The sequence below is a fragment of the Peromyscus californicus genome, unplaced genomic scaffold, assembly GCF_007827085.1.
Source record: "Peromyscus californicus insignis strain IS unplaced genomic scaffold, ASM782708v3 Scaffold_14__1_contigs__length_90479793_seg_2, whole genome shotgun sequence".
Classification (NCBI taxonomy): Eukaryota; Metazoa; Chordata; class Mammalia; order Rodentia; family Cricetidae; genus Peromyscus; species Peromyscus californicus.
Window position 1 is genome coordinate 26,550,195 of NW_026294436.1, and position 15,736 is coordinate 26,565,930.

Sequence of the window (15,736 nt, forward strand, 5' to 3'; positions counted from 1 at the left end):
GGTAGATGTATTGAAATATAAAAATAAGTGTTAATACTCTTCACTTTATACTGGAACTACATCTTGACTAGCCAAGGTACACTGAAAACACTGAGTTTAAATCCATTTTAAATACCCAATTTCTATTAATTGGTGTATACCTACATGGGACATAAGAATTGTTGCTTGGTTACCTTTGCTGAATAAGAACTATGGTGAGTTACTGCCGCCCATATTCATAGTGCCAAATTACACATAGAGAGCTCAGGAATAAAGATAAAATCATAGCAGTATGTGCGGAATAATTATTACCTTTTCACTAACAAGTCATGTCAATCCACTGTAAATTAGAAACTGTCTTTACAGATATTAAATGGCAACTCAACACTATTACCTCTAAAGATAAATACAGTGGGTTTTTAAAATAAATTTTATTATATTTATTGTTAATTTTACATTATTAATTTGGGCACAAAGTATGTATATGTTCATTGCCTGTTTATCAGTTATACAGAGTATTTATATGTTTATGTCAGTGACAGAACCCTATACCCAGTTAAATTTTAATTCCTTCATATAACTGCCTGAATATTTCATGGTGCCAAATTAACATATTCAGAAATTCACACACAAAATGTTTCTTAGATTTATTAAAACAAAAGTAGTATTTAGCAATTATTTATATTCATTGGTAATATTAAGTATGACAGTTTGATTATTACATATTTGTGAGATAAATACTAATTTGAAGATGAAATAATATGACTTCTGTCCATCAATAATCAGAGTCTTAGATCAAAATGTATTAAGGAAGATTGGAGAGATTTGAAATGTGGTGGATAGAAACAGAAACTGAAGTGATTGCATATATTTTATTAGCATTGGTTATTGTGCTAGCACAGCCCATTCTGCATTAGGAGTTTTGAGTGCACTACTTTGCATTTGAGGCAGTGTTCTCTCAGGCTCCAATTTTTTCACCATATATCAATACAAGTTTCTACTTATGAGAAGAAATGAGTTAAACAATGCTTCAAACATAAATTTTTGAAACTATATTATTAATATTCATGCACATTTCTAAACAAAGATTCATTCATCCGCTGAACCAATTACGTGATTTTGAGCAACTGGGATAATTGATGTGACCATCAATGCACTTTGTACGTAATGGAGGTGATGTTTTTGTGTGTTTATATCCATATTTACACTGGAATTCAACACTATCCCCTGATGAAGAATATAGCTTTTGACTTTCTTTCCATTTTAAAGTTATGTTATGTCTTTCCATGATTTCTTCTAATATTACACATGCATCTGAAAGAAAAATTACCAAATGTTTATTAATATATAAACCTACAGAGACTTAGCTTTCAAGTATTATTTCTCAAAGTTTTTAAAAACCTGTATTAAACCAGCACGTAGAATTAGTTCATATTGAATAGCAAATGGCATCAAAACAATATTTTTAATGTGACGGTTATATTTCAAAAAGGATTTCTAACACCAATGAAACAAGACAATTGGATTTCAGGACATTTGTGGTTGTTTGCACTGACTTAGGTATTGGGCCAAGGTAAAAAAATTGAACCTTGACATGTATATGATATTCAGATGCAATGTCCAGTGAGATAAGTATACTTACAATATTAGTAGCCAAATCATAACCACCTTCATGATGTTCATTATTAACTCACAAGATTGTAACTATGAATAGTGATTATAGTATCATAGACTTAATTTTCATAGTTTTAAAAATAAATCTATCAAATTACCACACTGGATAAGTGACTAATCTGCTTGGCAAACAGCTTCCTCAATCACCACCCTGGCCCCTGGCCTTCCTTACACTTCTAGAAAACCAAGAGGACATAATGTCCAAGTTCATGTTATCTCCAACCAATTCGTTTAGTGCTACCATCCTGCCCCACAACACATTTGATCATACACTACTGTAAAGGCTGGGACTAAGTGCTGCAGAGTGGGTGGCAAATTCCCATAAACGCATCTCCCATTGCAACATCTAGTGTCATGCCATTTGTCTAGTCAGAGGAGAATCCTACTGACCTCTCTCTGCTGAATAACCCTTGCAATTTGCCAATTACAGTTTCTGAGAAAACCTGCATCATCTTCTATGAGCTACCACACCCACTGTAGGAGTTGACACAGTGAGCACCCTGCGCCCTGAGTTGTCTCTATCACCCCATCTGGGCTGATAAGTGTCCCAGTTTCAGTACAATTCACAGAAACAGTGGTTCACATTGTGTCCAAAGGTGTTAATTACAGGCAAATAACCCATAGGTGCCACATGGAAGTCACTCCTGCACTATAGGCCAAGGTACATCTCCAGTAAAGACCTTCTTACTAAGAAAGTCACCATAAATATAGTGTATAGAAAATTGATCCAGCAGATGTGCAAAAAAACACAAGAAATATGAAAAAATGGAAGACAACAAGATTCTTCCAAAGTTGCATTGCTCCTCCAGTAACAGACTCCAAACGTACTGACACAAATCAAAGATCAGTTGGAGAGTTTTTTAAAAAATTATTTTTAAAACACAATTATTTTCAAAGGAACACAGAAAAAATAATTAAAGAAGTGAAAAATGACAATGGGGAATATGAGTGAAAAAATATGGGAAAGATACAATTTGAAACAGATTCAGATGCAAGAACTGGAAATTAACAGCTGTGTAATTTCAATAAAAATAGGTCTGAAAATGTCATTAGAAGCAAAATCCTGACCATTCCGAATGGCAATTCTAGCTCTTTAGAAGTTCATTGAGATGTATCAACTGGGAGTTAACTAACCAACCAACCAACCAACCAACCAACCAACCAACCAACCAACAACAAAAAAAGCTTAAAATATTTAAAAACTGAATGAATGCATATCTAACATAGCTAGCTAACAAAATATTCTCTGGAGAGAGCAACACTCAAAAATGAAATATAGCTACCAACATGAAAATTAAATACATACAAATCACACAAGAACAGAAGGTACAAAAATTAAGTATAGAGAAAAGTCAAATATATGTGCAAAAATTCTCTTAAAAATTTGTTTCAGAGCTGGGAAATGGTGGCTCATGCCTGTAATCCTAGCTTTCAGGAGGCAGAGACAGGAGGATCTCTGTGATTATGAGGCCAGCGTGGTCTACAGAGTGAGTACCTGGACAGCCAGACTACACAGAGAAACTTTTCTTGAATAAAAAAAAAAAAACAAAAATTTGTTTCAGATATTTCAGAATTAGTGTTTTTAAAATAGATATACTATAAAATTAATTTTCAGTTTAATGAAAATTCTAATGCTATATTCTATAGGCTTAGAAAAAAATATCAGAAATCTGACCTAACCACAAAAGAGCTAATACTGTGGGATGTTCTGTATGGCAAATGTGTTGCTGATTAGTCAATAAATAAAACACTGATTGGCTATTGGCTAGGCAGGAAGTGTAGGTGGGACAAGGAGGAGACTAAAGCTGGGAAGTGGAAGGCTGAGAGAGAGACACTGCCAGCCACCATGATGACAAACAGCATGTGAAGATGCCGGTAAGCCACGAGCCATGTGGCAAGGTATAGATTAATGGAAATGGATTAATTTAATCTGTAAGAACAGTTAGCAAGAAGCCTGCCATGGCCATACAGTTTGTAAGCAATATAAGTCTCTGTGTTTGCTTGGTTGGGTCTGAGTGGCTGTGGGACTGGCAGGTGAGAGAGATTTGTCCTGACTGTGGGCCAGGCAGGAAAACTCAAGCAATAAGCTAAAAGCAATGCTAAATAGTAAAAACACTGCTGGAGGGATCCTAATATCAGAACTCAATTTATAATCCAGCACTATAGAGATAAAGACAGACTAATACTGGTGTAAATATACACAGATAGATTAAAGGACAGGAACTGAAGACCAGTTATGACCACCCATTTGGAGAAAGGATATGAAAACATGTGCAGGAAAGAGAGCCCACTGACAAATGTTGGCTCTGGCAAAACAGGATTTCTAACCATAGAAGAATGAAATCAGACTCTTGTCTTTCACCTTGTACAAAAATCCATTCAGATCAGATCAGAGACCTTAAATAAGAGCTGAAAAACTGAAAGTTTTAGAATAAAACATAGGGCTTCCACTTCAAGATACTGGGGTAGGCAACTTTTTTAATAGAACACCAGCAGTACAGAAACTAACACCAAGTATCAACAGGTGGAACGACTTGAAAACAGAGTTTCTGCACAGCAAAGGGCACACTCAGCAGAGAAAACCCAGCCTACAGACTGGGAGAAAATCTTAACCCTCGACACCTCAGACAAGGGGCTAATACTTAGAATTTACAAAGATTTAGAAAACTTTAAACTGAGGTAAACAAGATTGCTCAACAAATGGCCAGATGAACTGAATAGGCAATTTATCTTCAAGTTTCTTAAAGTTTATTTAAGCTTTTAAAAACATTTCAGTGGGAATTCTTAGAGATGGTCCACCAGTATCAATTTTTATTGCCTCCCAGAAAAGAAAGGATAATTCAATCCATCTATATTAATAATGCACTACATTACATAATTGGATGAATGATAAGTTAAGTGATCATTTTAATAGATACAGAGAAAACATATGATAAAACTGTGTGTATCTTCAAGATTAAAAGATCGACTGAACAGCTTAAGCATATATAAGAGAGTACAGCAGAATCATCAAATGCCATAAAAGGTATGTACACCTGACATACCTACTGCCACTGCCTTGCTCTATGTAAAATGCCCTAAAAATTGACTACATGCATCATCAGAGAGCCTTCCTCCAGCACCAGATAGGAACAGATGCAGACACCCACTCTCCACATTATGTAGAAAGAGCATTTAAACCGAAGGTCTCCTCAAATCCCTCCTCTTGGAGCTCAGGGAATCCCACAGAAAAGGAGGTGGAAAGATTCTAAGAGTCAGAGGATATGGTGGACACCAGGAAAACAAGATCCCAAAAATCAACTAAGCAAGGTGCATAGGAGCTCACGGAGACTAAAGCAGCAAGCTACATGAGTCTAAACCAGGTCCTCGGCACATATATTATAGCTATCAGCTTAGTATATTTATGGGACTCCTATGAGAATGAGCAGGTCTCCAACTCTTTTGCCTGCTCCTGGGACTCCTTTGCTCCCGTTAAGTTGTCATGTCCAACGTCTGTATCATAGTTTTTGCTTCATCTTATTATATTTTATTTTGTCATGTTTGATTTTTATCTCCTAGAAGCCTTTTCTTTTCTAGTGAGAGACACAAAGGGAGTTGATCTGGAGAGGAAGGGATATGGGGAAGAACTGGGAGGAGTAGAAGTAGAGGAAACTCTAATCAGGGTATATTGTATGAAAAGGGTATAATTTTACTGCACATTGCTATTAAACAGAAACTAAGATGGCAAAACTGTCTCGGTGCCAACCAATCGATGAGTTTATAAAGACAATGTGGTATACTCTTATGTGAAATATAGTTCAGACGTTACAGATAATTTTTATTATTTTAGTTAGAAAAGGGCATTGAAGAATGTTAAGTGAAATCAGCCCAACACAGGAATACAAGTCCATTTTACACAATGGAAAAAACAACTAAAATTCCTCTTGAATGCTTGACAGTGATTAATACAACTTAGATGATTTTTCTAAGGGAAGGGGAGATTATATAAGGGACACTGAATTTAATAACTGCAAGATATATACAGGTGTAGTGATTTGAATAAGAATGGCCTCTGTACTGGGTATTTTTTTTTGTGTCAACTGGACACTTGACACAAGCTACAGTCATCAGAGAGGAAGGAGCCTCAGTTGAGAAAATGCCTCCATGAGAGCCAGCTGTAAGGCATTTTCTCAACTAGTGATCAATGGAGGAGGAACCAGGATGTGTGGTGCCATCCCTGGGCTGGCAGTCCTGGATACTATTAGAAAGCAGGCTGAGCAATCCATGAGAAGCAAGCCAGTAAGCAGCACCCTTCCATGCCTTCAGGATCCTGTCCAGTTTGAGTTCCTGTGCTGATTTCCTTTGATAATGAGCAGCAATATGGAAGTGAAAGCCAAACAAACCCTTTTCTCCCCAACTTGTTTTTGGCCATAATGTTTTATCACAGCAATAGAAACCTTAACTAAGACAGCCTCCATAGGCTTATATGTTACTTATTTATCAGGGAGTGGTTCTACTTGAAAAGGATTGGGGCTGTAGCCTTGTTGGAGTAGGTGTAGCCTTGTTAGAAGTGTGTCTCTGGGGATAGGCTTTAAGGTTTCAAAAGCCCAAGACAGGCCCAGGGTCTATAGCTTCCTACTGCCTTCGGGGCCAAGTATAGACCTCTAGGCTATTTTCCCACAACCAAGTCTGCTGTGTCCCACCATGCTCCCTGCCCCCCATGCTGATAATGGACTATACCTCTGGAATTGTAAGCAATCACCAATTAAATGCTTTATAAGAGTTGCCAGGGTTATGGCGTCTTTTTGAAGCAACAGAGCACTGTTGAGACAATGGGTATGGAAATATCATGCTGGTACCATGTTTTATGGACATAAACACGTGTTAGCAAAAACAAAATAATAAAGAATAACATGCATAATTATATTTGTCAATTATTTTTATATAAAAAAACTAATAATTTTGCTTTCTTCACAAGCTGATATTTGGCAATGAAACACTAAGCAAAAGAGTACTTTTAGTCTGTGAATGTTATTAACAGAAAAATATCCATATCATGAAACTGAATCTCCTATGATCTATAAGAATGAGGTACTTACGTAAACATTTTGGTGGCTCTGACCACTTTCCATTTCTACATGTTATTTTCCTGTTGCCCTGTAGTTGGTACAAGGACTGGCACTGATATTCAACTGATGATAATGGTGCGTATACTGGCAATGGGAAGGAGGTGATGTCTCCATTGTCAATAGGTGGAGGAGGCCCACATTTCCCTGTTGAATCTACGAATACAACATTTGAATGTTTGAGAGATCAAATCAAAGTACAGACTTAAACAGAACCAATGAAAGTATAATGTTAAGCAAGACTTTAGTGATTTCTGGCTACAGAAATGATTACTAGAAGAAATTTCAATCATTTAAACTGAGAGTTACAAGTTCTTCCTTCCTTCTTACCTAAAGCACTTACTTAACTGGAACAAGCATGTCTGCTCTGAAGTCTTAACAGCTTCTGAGCACATAGACTCCAGTGTAGACAGGTAGTGTTTCATTGTTTTAAAGACACGAGAGTATTTTTTTTTGCTCTATATATTCCTTATCTTCATTATCATTTTTTAGCAACACATATTTGTAGACAACAATTTAAAGCTTTTAAAGTTACAGGATGCAAAAGAGGCTTTCTGGATCCATGATAGGGGTGAAGTAAGTACAGGCATCTATATGTCATTCATTCTAGGTACAACTGGAATTCTTGAACATAATATGTTTAGTAAACAATATATGAACAGGGAAGATATTGATAATTCTAGTTAGATTCAGGATTCAACTAAGTGTACCATGCTGTGTGATATTTGTTTCCCTTCTGGACTGCTGATTGTGCTAGTGAGGCCACAGGAAAAGATGAAAATCAAATACTGATGATATGTTCTGTTGAGTAAGGCCTCAACAGGATCATCATGAAACTGAGCTGAACTCCAACATTGTTCAGAAGAAAAAAGAGTGTTCAAGATTCAAAGAAAATGTCTTAGCATGAAGGAAAATGAAAAAGGTTGGGCATAAGGCATGCATGTGCATATTTAAGAGCTAAGTAAACTCAAACAGCACAAGTCCCGTGAAGTTCATGCAGATACATGTATTGAAACTGCTTAAAGAAAACATCTTGAAAAAAAAAATCTTTATAAAATCACCAACTGCACTGGATCAAGATCCAAAAGAAAGTGACTTTCCATCTACTACCAGAAAAAAGGAGAAATATGACTGATAATCACAGCATATAAACACAAATTAACAAAAGAAGAGATATATCAAACTTACTAGGACTTGTTTTACATGCAAGTGATCTACATACAGAGATTTTAGTGGTAGACTAGGCACTTGGAGTTTCTTTATAGATATGATGTAAATTTATGCATCAGCAATATATAGTTCATATTCAATAGTAAGTGACTTATTGAGGTAATTTGGGAATTTTCTGTTCTTGTAAAACTAATATACTCACAGAAAATACCTCGTGTGTGTGTGGGGGGGGGTTGGTTGGTTTTTGTTTTTTTTTTTTTCCAGTCTGGGTTTCTCTGTGCAGCTCTGGAACCTTTCCTAGAAATCACTTTCTAGACCAGGATGGCCTCAGACTTACAGAGATCCCCCTGCCTCTGCCTCCCAAGTGCTGGGATTAAAGGCATGCAGACACCACTGCCTGGTGAAAACTCCCATATTTTGAATTCAACATGTAAGAATATCCCTGGTGCATGAGCTGGCTTTCTGGAGCCCATTACCTATGGTTGGAGGCTTTGCTCACCCTTGATGCAGCGGGGAGGGGCTTGCTCCTGCCTCAGCTGAATGTACCAGACTTTGCTGACTCCCTTTTCAGGGAAAGAGGAGGTGGGTTAGGGGAGGGAGCTGGGGGGGGGGGGGCGAGTGGGGGGAGGGATAAAAGGGGGATCTGTGGTTGGTATATAAAATGAACAATTTTTTTAAAAGAAAATCCTCATTGCAGCTTGCCCCTTATCACATGTGGCAGGCAGGAGAGCTGGTACCTGGGTCATTAGAGTGGAAGAGCTGGCCCTGCCCCTCACCAGCTGTCCCTGCACTTGGCCAGGGCAGTACAGAAGAGTTGACTTTGTTGGTGGGGGCTTGTATGAGCTGGCCCCTTCTTGTATAATATTAGAGGGACCAGCCTTAATAGTATACATCCCATGGGTTCAGGAGAGAGAACTACTAACAGCAAGAACTGTTTTCGGGAAATAGAATCTCAGCACACAGAGCTCTTAGTCCAGTCATTTAGTCTTCCAAATCTTCTTCTCCCTCCTCCCGTGCCCTGGGAATCCCGGTATAGATACACTTATAAGCAGTAATCCCTTGGCAGTGCAAAGCCAGGCTTCCAGGGTCAAATGGAAGGGTGATAAGAATCACATAGAGGGGCAATAATTGTTAATTATCATTTGCAACCCCAAAGGGAAGTGACTAATGGGGAAATGAATTAACTGAAGGCTAAATTCTGGTAATATCTAAAAAGAGGGATCTTATGTGCTCAACTATAGTCTTAAATGTGATTGGTAGAAAATGTTAAGAATCTATAAGTTGCTAGGTCAATGGGAGAAAATAAAACTGCCTTCCTTTTTCCTGTGGCTCCTATCTGTCCAAGCTATCTACCATTTTTCTGCAGGTTAGGGGAAAGTGTGCTCAGTCGCTAGGCAACCTGTGTACAGCTAGATGCCTCTGGTGACAGTTAAAGGGAGATCTGGAACTAGAGGTAAGGTTTGGGAAAGGAGGAAGTTAAGCTTAATTGGCACATCCGCCAGGCCTTCTCAAATGGGTAGTCTGGACACTTAAGTCTGTTCTTAGAGAGTGCAGAGGTATCTCTGATAAGGTACTTTCCTCCATGTGGGGCTGGACCTGGCCGGATGCTGCCAATGATGATAATTACAGGGAGGCTTGAACTGGGGTTCTGGCTGTGCATACCTGTTAGTGCAGGTTATCTAAATATTCCATTAGTAGAGGGGAAATGGTGCCCAATAAATGATGGAAAAGTTACAATAGCACACAAGAAACTCATAGCAGGAAATGGCTGATAATCAAAAACCAAATATCACCATGGCTCCTGGAGTCTCAGCTTGACCTCTGGAAGGCCCATGGCTACTTCCAGGTATTAGCTTTGTCATAATCAGCTGAAATCCTACTTTATATATTTTTGCGGCTTGTAGCAGCCCCGAGGGCATGAGTGTAGGAGAGCTAGCCCTCCTTCTAGCATGTGGTGGCATGGGTGAGGGAAATATACCCTCCCTACCCTCAAACCTTGCCATCTGCATCAGGAGGAAGAACTGGCTTTTGGTGTATGAGAGTGGAAGAGCTGGCCCTGCCCATCACAGGCTGCTGCACTTGGGAGAGTGGACCCTGCACCTTGCCTGGGCAACACAGTAGTCCTGGCCCTGGTGGTGTGGATACAAGTGAGCTGGAGCTGAGGGAGTGAGAGGAGAACTGGCCCCATCCTTTGATGCCTGCTGAATTGGGTGAGCTATCTGAGGCAGTGCTGGAGAGCTCTCCATGGTGGTGAGGGTGAAGGGGAGCTGGATAGCTAACAAAGCCAGCTACCACTCAGGCCCAGACCCAGGGCTACAAGTTGGCCCACCCCAACATCCACCCATCTATGAACTGCTTGAGCACATGAAGGGGCCAGTCTTGTGGATCCAAATCTGTAGGATTTCCATCACACAGGGCACAACAGGATATCCACAAAGAGTCCCAATGAGGTCCCAGTATCAACAGTGTAGCAGAAGTCAAAGACCTCATATGCTACGGAGTGGCAAGGGTAAGGGAAATATGCCCCCCGACCCCTTGCCACCTGAAACAGACAGGCAGGAGAGCCAGATCAGGGGCATGAGAAGAGAGAAGCTGGCCCTGTCCCTCTCCAAGTGCAACAATCCAAAGAGTGGGCACTGCACCTCTCTTGGGCAAAACAGTAGAGCTGATTCTGGTGGTGTGAGTGCATGTGAGCCAGAACCTAAGATGTGAGAGCAGGAAAACTGGCCCTGCTCCTTGATGTCTGCTACATTGGGTGAGATAGCCAGGACAATGCTGGAGAGCTCGCTATGGGGGTGGTGATGAGGGAAATCTGGCAGGCTGACCAACCCAGCTATCACCCAGACCCAGAACCAGGACTGCAAAGTAGCCCATCCCAACATCCACCTCACCTGTGAACTGCTGGAGTATGTGAAGGGGCCAAACCTGCAAATCCAAAGCTACAGGATCTCCATGACACAGGCAGAAATAGAATATCCAAGAGGAGTCCCAGTAAAGACCCAGTATCAATAGATTAGCAGAAGCCAGTGGCCTTGAACCAGATCAATGACTCATTGCAATAAACACAAGTAAAGATGTATGGACCAAAGGGTATACTATGTGACTCACTGGACCACACTACAGCTTCAATGCTGAGAAATTTTTGTTTGTTTTGTTTGGGTTTTGGGTTTTACTTTTAAATTTTGTTTTTTGGGGGAGGTAGACAGGGCAGAGGGCAGAAGCAAGGGGACAGTGAGAAGAGTGGGATCAATACGCACCATGTGAAATTCACAAGGAATGAATAAAAAGGTTTAAAAAAAGAAATGAGGAAATCTAACAAAGAAGACATTGTATTTTACTGTGTGAAGATATTCTATTATACTATTTATTTACATTTCAAAGTAAATATTTTGAAAATCTTTTCTCAATCCTCATATAAATGTATTTTATCCATTTAATATTCAATAAATAAGCAAGTGGTTTAATATTAAATGTGATGGATTTTTCTTTAGTGATAATTGTTCCTATAATCTGATAGAAACTTGGCTGAAAAATTGCCACCATAATTCTTCATTAAGTTCACCAAAAGAATTAAAACTTTATCAATATCATTTTATTTTCATTTTCTTATTGTTTTTTTGTTGTGAGCCTATCATTTAATGGCTGAGCCATCTCTAGACAGCTCTGAGTCACCAAGAAACAAATACTGGATAGCCCGGAGTAATAGGATCAGTGCCTTGTCGTCTAGTCATCATCAGAGAGGCTTCCTCCAGGAGTAGATGGGAGCGGGTGCAGAGACCCACAGCCAAACATTGTGAGGAGTCTAAACTGCAGGTGTTGATTGGATCCCTCTCTTGGGGATTGGGGAACCCCACAGAAGAGGGGGAGGAAATATTGTGGAGTGAAAGGGGATGGAGCACACCAGGAGGACATGAATCACCTGAATCATTATGATGGGCTCACATGGGCTCTCAGAGACTGAAGCAGCAAACACAGGCCTGCGTGGGTCTGCAGCAGGTGCTCTGCATATGTGTTATGGCTTTTAGCTTAGTGGATGTGGGTGTATCTCCAACCCCTTTGCCTGCTCTTGGGACTCTTTTCCACCTATTGAGTTAGGTGGTGCTGCCTCAATAAGAGGGGGTTTGCCTTGTCTTATTGTATCTTGTTTTGTCCTGTTTGGTTATTGTCTCTTGAAGGCCTGTTCCTTTCTGAAGGGAAATGCTGAGGGAGTGGATCTGGAGGAGAGTGGGTATATGTGTGTGTGTGGGGGGGGGGTGTGAGTTGGGAGGAGTGGAGGGAGGGGAAATTGCAGTAGAGATATATTGTATGAAAGAAGAATCTAGGGTTGGGGATTTAGCTTAGTGATAGAGTGCTTGCCTAGCAAGCACAAGGCCCTGGGTTCGATCCTCAGCTCCAAAAAATAAAAATAAAAGAGAGAGAGAGAGAGAGAGAGAGAGAGAGAGAGAGAGAGAGAGAGAGAGAGAAGAATCTATTTTCAATTTTAAAAGAAAAAAGAAAATTAGAAAAATGTTTATTATATGAATTACTTCACTTTATCTTCACTAATGTACAGTAACCAAATTACATTATTAAATAAACATTAGGAAATATGATGGCCTACCTTTGCATTTTGGTGGCTCTGTCCAAACCCCATTTTGACACATCACTTCTACTTCCCCAAATAGTTCAAAAGATTTATTACATTCATACCGTACTTTCGAATTGGGTGGATATTTATCCATGGGCCTTGTTACTATAGTAGCATTTTTCACAAGTGGTGGATCCACACAAGAATTGTCTAAGGAGCAAAAGAAAGCATCATTACCTCTTTGTTCATCTTAAGATTCCAATCAACACATAAGATTCTAAATGTATTTCTCAACAGATGAATAGATAAAGAAAATATGGTATATTTACACATACACACACAAATGAACTCATGAAATTCACAGGTAAATGGATGTAACTAGATAAAAGTCAGTCTCAGTGAGGGGATCCAGACATAGAAAAACATATATGATGTACATTTGCTTATATGGATACTAGCTGTTAAGTCAGCGATCGTCAGGCTATAATCCATAGACCAACAGAGGTTAGGTGTAGAGCAAAAGACCAGGAGAGGGAGTCTCCATAGCATAGGGAAATAGTATAGATAGTTATGGAATAGGGAAGGCAAGGCAAGGAACAGAATACATGGAAGTACAACTAAAATTAAGTATCATTTGAGGGATATTATAGAAACATAATAAAGTAGAAACTTCCTAAAACACATACATATATGAAGACAATGTAAATGAAATAACCAAAAATGTAGGAAGACAGAGCCCCAATGGACAACTCTTGTTATCAAATGAAGCTTCTAGTACCAGGATTGGGTTACATCTAATTGAATTAGTGGCCAAAGATGTCACATGAGAACTTCCAAAACACCCAGGCTTTTGGCAAGACTATAGGTTGTTTTACACAAACTGGTGGCAAGGACTCATTGTGAAAAACAATATATTTACAACTCACTGAACACAGCAAAGTCAAGCTGGTGCCTACATATAGGTTAGCATCTTTGGTAAAGGAAGGTATTTTGCATGCTACCAAAGTAGAAACATAAACACCAACCCATCCGCACACCCTTGTTCTATAATGGTGTTCTGTCTGCAACTTATGATAGGAAAATGGAGACACCAAACTGCTGTGGATGATTGATTGATAAATAAAACACTGATTGGCCAGTAGCCAGGCAGGAAGTATAGGCGGGACTAGCAGAGAGGAGAAGGCTGGGAACAGGAAGGCTGGGGCAAAGGAGATGCTGCCAGCTGCTGCCAGGAGAAGATGTTAAGATATCAGTAAACGACCACACTAGTGGAAGCCCATGAACTGTGGACTGGTGGTTGTGGAACCCCCATGGGACTGGACTAGGCCCTCTGGATATGGAAGACAGTTGTTTGGCTCCAATAGTTTGGGGGGCATCCAGGCAGGGGGATTGGGATCTGTCCCTGGTCTATGGGTAGGCTTCTGGAATCCGGTGCCTGTGGTGTGACACCTTGCACAGTTTTGGTGCAGTGGGAAGGGACTAGGATGTGCCTAGGCTCAGTGTGCTTGGCTTTTCTGACTCCCCATGAGAGACCTTGATTTGGGGGATGTGGGGATCGGGATGACTTGGGAAAGAGGGCTGGGGGGTAGGAGGAGAGAGGCAGAGGGTCTGTGGATAGCATGTGGAGTGAGTAGAAAATTTCTTAATAAAGAAAAATGAAAAAAAAAAGATACCAGTAAGCCACAGCCATGTAACAACTTATAGATTAATAGAAATGGGTTAATTTAAGATATAAGAACAGTTAGCAAGAAGCCTGCCACGGCCATACAGTTTGTAAGCAATATACGTCTCTGTGTGTTTACTTGGTTGGGTCTGAGAAGCTGTGGGACTGGCGGTGAGAGAGATTTGTCCTGACCAGCAGGTGTAGCAGGAAAACTCTAGCTACACCAAACTTCTTGGATTGACCAAAGAATATCGAATATAAATTAAGAGCTCCTCCATGAGATGTAACCCATATCTGACACTGTTTGGGTGACCAAGAACCTGAGACTAGATAGCCCAGACACTTTATACAACTGTGAAACCAAATATGACTCTAGTTAAAAAAAAAGACATAGAGATAAAAGGACTCCACATGACCTTCTTCTATACTCTTAAATCAGTGCCTTGCTCAGCTGTCATCAGAGAAGCATTTTCCTGCTGCAGATGGGAACAAATACAGAGACCCAAATAAAGACATTATGTAGAAACCTTGGAACACTGCAAGATTTGTCATAGAATGACTCAATCAAATCCCTCCCTATGTGGCTCAAGGAACCATACAGAAGAGGATGTGGAAAGAGTAAGAACCAGAAGAGATAGAGGACACCATGAAAGCAAGGCCTTCTAAACAAAAAAGATTGATGCACATATGAACTCACAGAGACTGAGTCAGTATGCAAGAACCTGGATGGGCTTGCACCAGATGGGGTTCTAAAGCTAAAAGGAGCAGGTGCCACAGGCCTACATCCCTAACCTAGAAGCAATTTCCAATTGATAACCACTGGCAAATAAAAATTTAGAGTTCTGCAAGGAAGTATCACATGAGAAACAAGCTACTCAAGGACAGGCTGCATAAAATAAACTCAAAGACATCTTTGGAGGTTCTTTGTCTCATAATGTCTTGTTAGGGCTTTCTTTTTTAAATTCCATTTTATTTTTCTGTTTTGTTTTTGGTTTCACTTTATTTTATTTATATGTTCCTTCTTTCTTTTAACCCTACACATCTTTTGCATACATATTGTGGTTTCCAATTTAGTGCTTTCATGGGACTCCTGAGTGTGGGAATGAGTGGGGCTTGTGGTCTCTATCAGTCTCTTTTCTTCATCTCTTTTCCCTCAGATTGTTTATTTTGTCCCATTCCAATATGATTGTTTTGTTTTATTATTCCTTAGAAGGCTGTTACTTTTCTGATGAAAAATTTAAAGGGAATTTGTGTAGATGAAACATGAGGTGGGGAGGAACTGGGAGGAATAGACAGAACAAAAAACATAATCAGAATATATTAAGTGAGAAAAAAATCAGTTTTCAACATAAGGAGGAAAACATTGAAGAAGAACATAGGTATAAGAAAATGATCAAACAGAATATCCTAATATTGTAACAAACAAAATATCTTAATATTGTAACTCATGAGAGAAAATGAGATATAAACAAGACCTCAGTTGAAAGGTGATTATTTAACTATGTATTTACAAATGTTTATAGCCTACAGCAAAAGTTTTCAAACTGAGTTTGCCCAGAATCCCTAAGGACATTATAG

At 39.5% G+C, this 15,736-nt stretch overlaps 1 protein-coding gene across 2 annotated transcripts in view; it reads right to left on the minus strand.

Annotated features, from left to right (window-relative positions):
- Positions 1-601: 601 nt before the first annotated feature.
- Positions 602-15,736, minus strand: part of Cfh (complement factor H) — an 81,131-nt gene continuing 65,996 nt past the window's right edge. For both annotated transcript variants that reach the window (XM_052737108.1, XM_052737106.1), the window contains exons 20-22: positions 12,529-12,705; positions 6,732-6,914; positions 602-1,293 (exon numbers count right to left, since the gene is read on the minus strand). In XM_052737108.1, the coding sequence (XP_052593068.1) occupies positions 1,073-1,293; positions 6,732-6,914; positions 12,529-12,705 (581 nt within the window). In that variant the 3' untranslated portion in view covers positions 602-1,072. The remainder of the gene's footprint in view (positions 1,294-6,731; positions 6,915-12,528; positions 12,706-15,736) is intronic.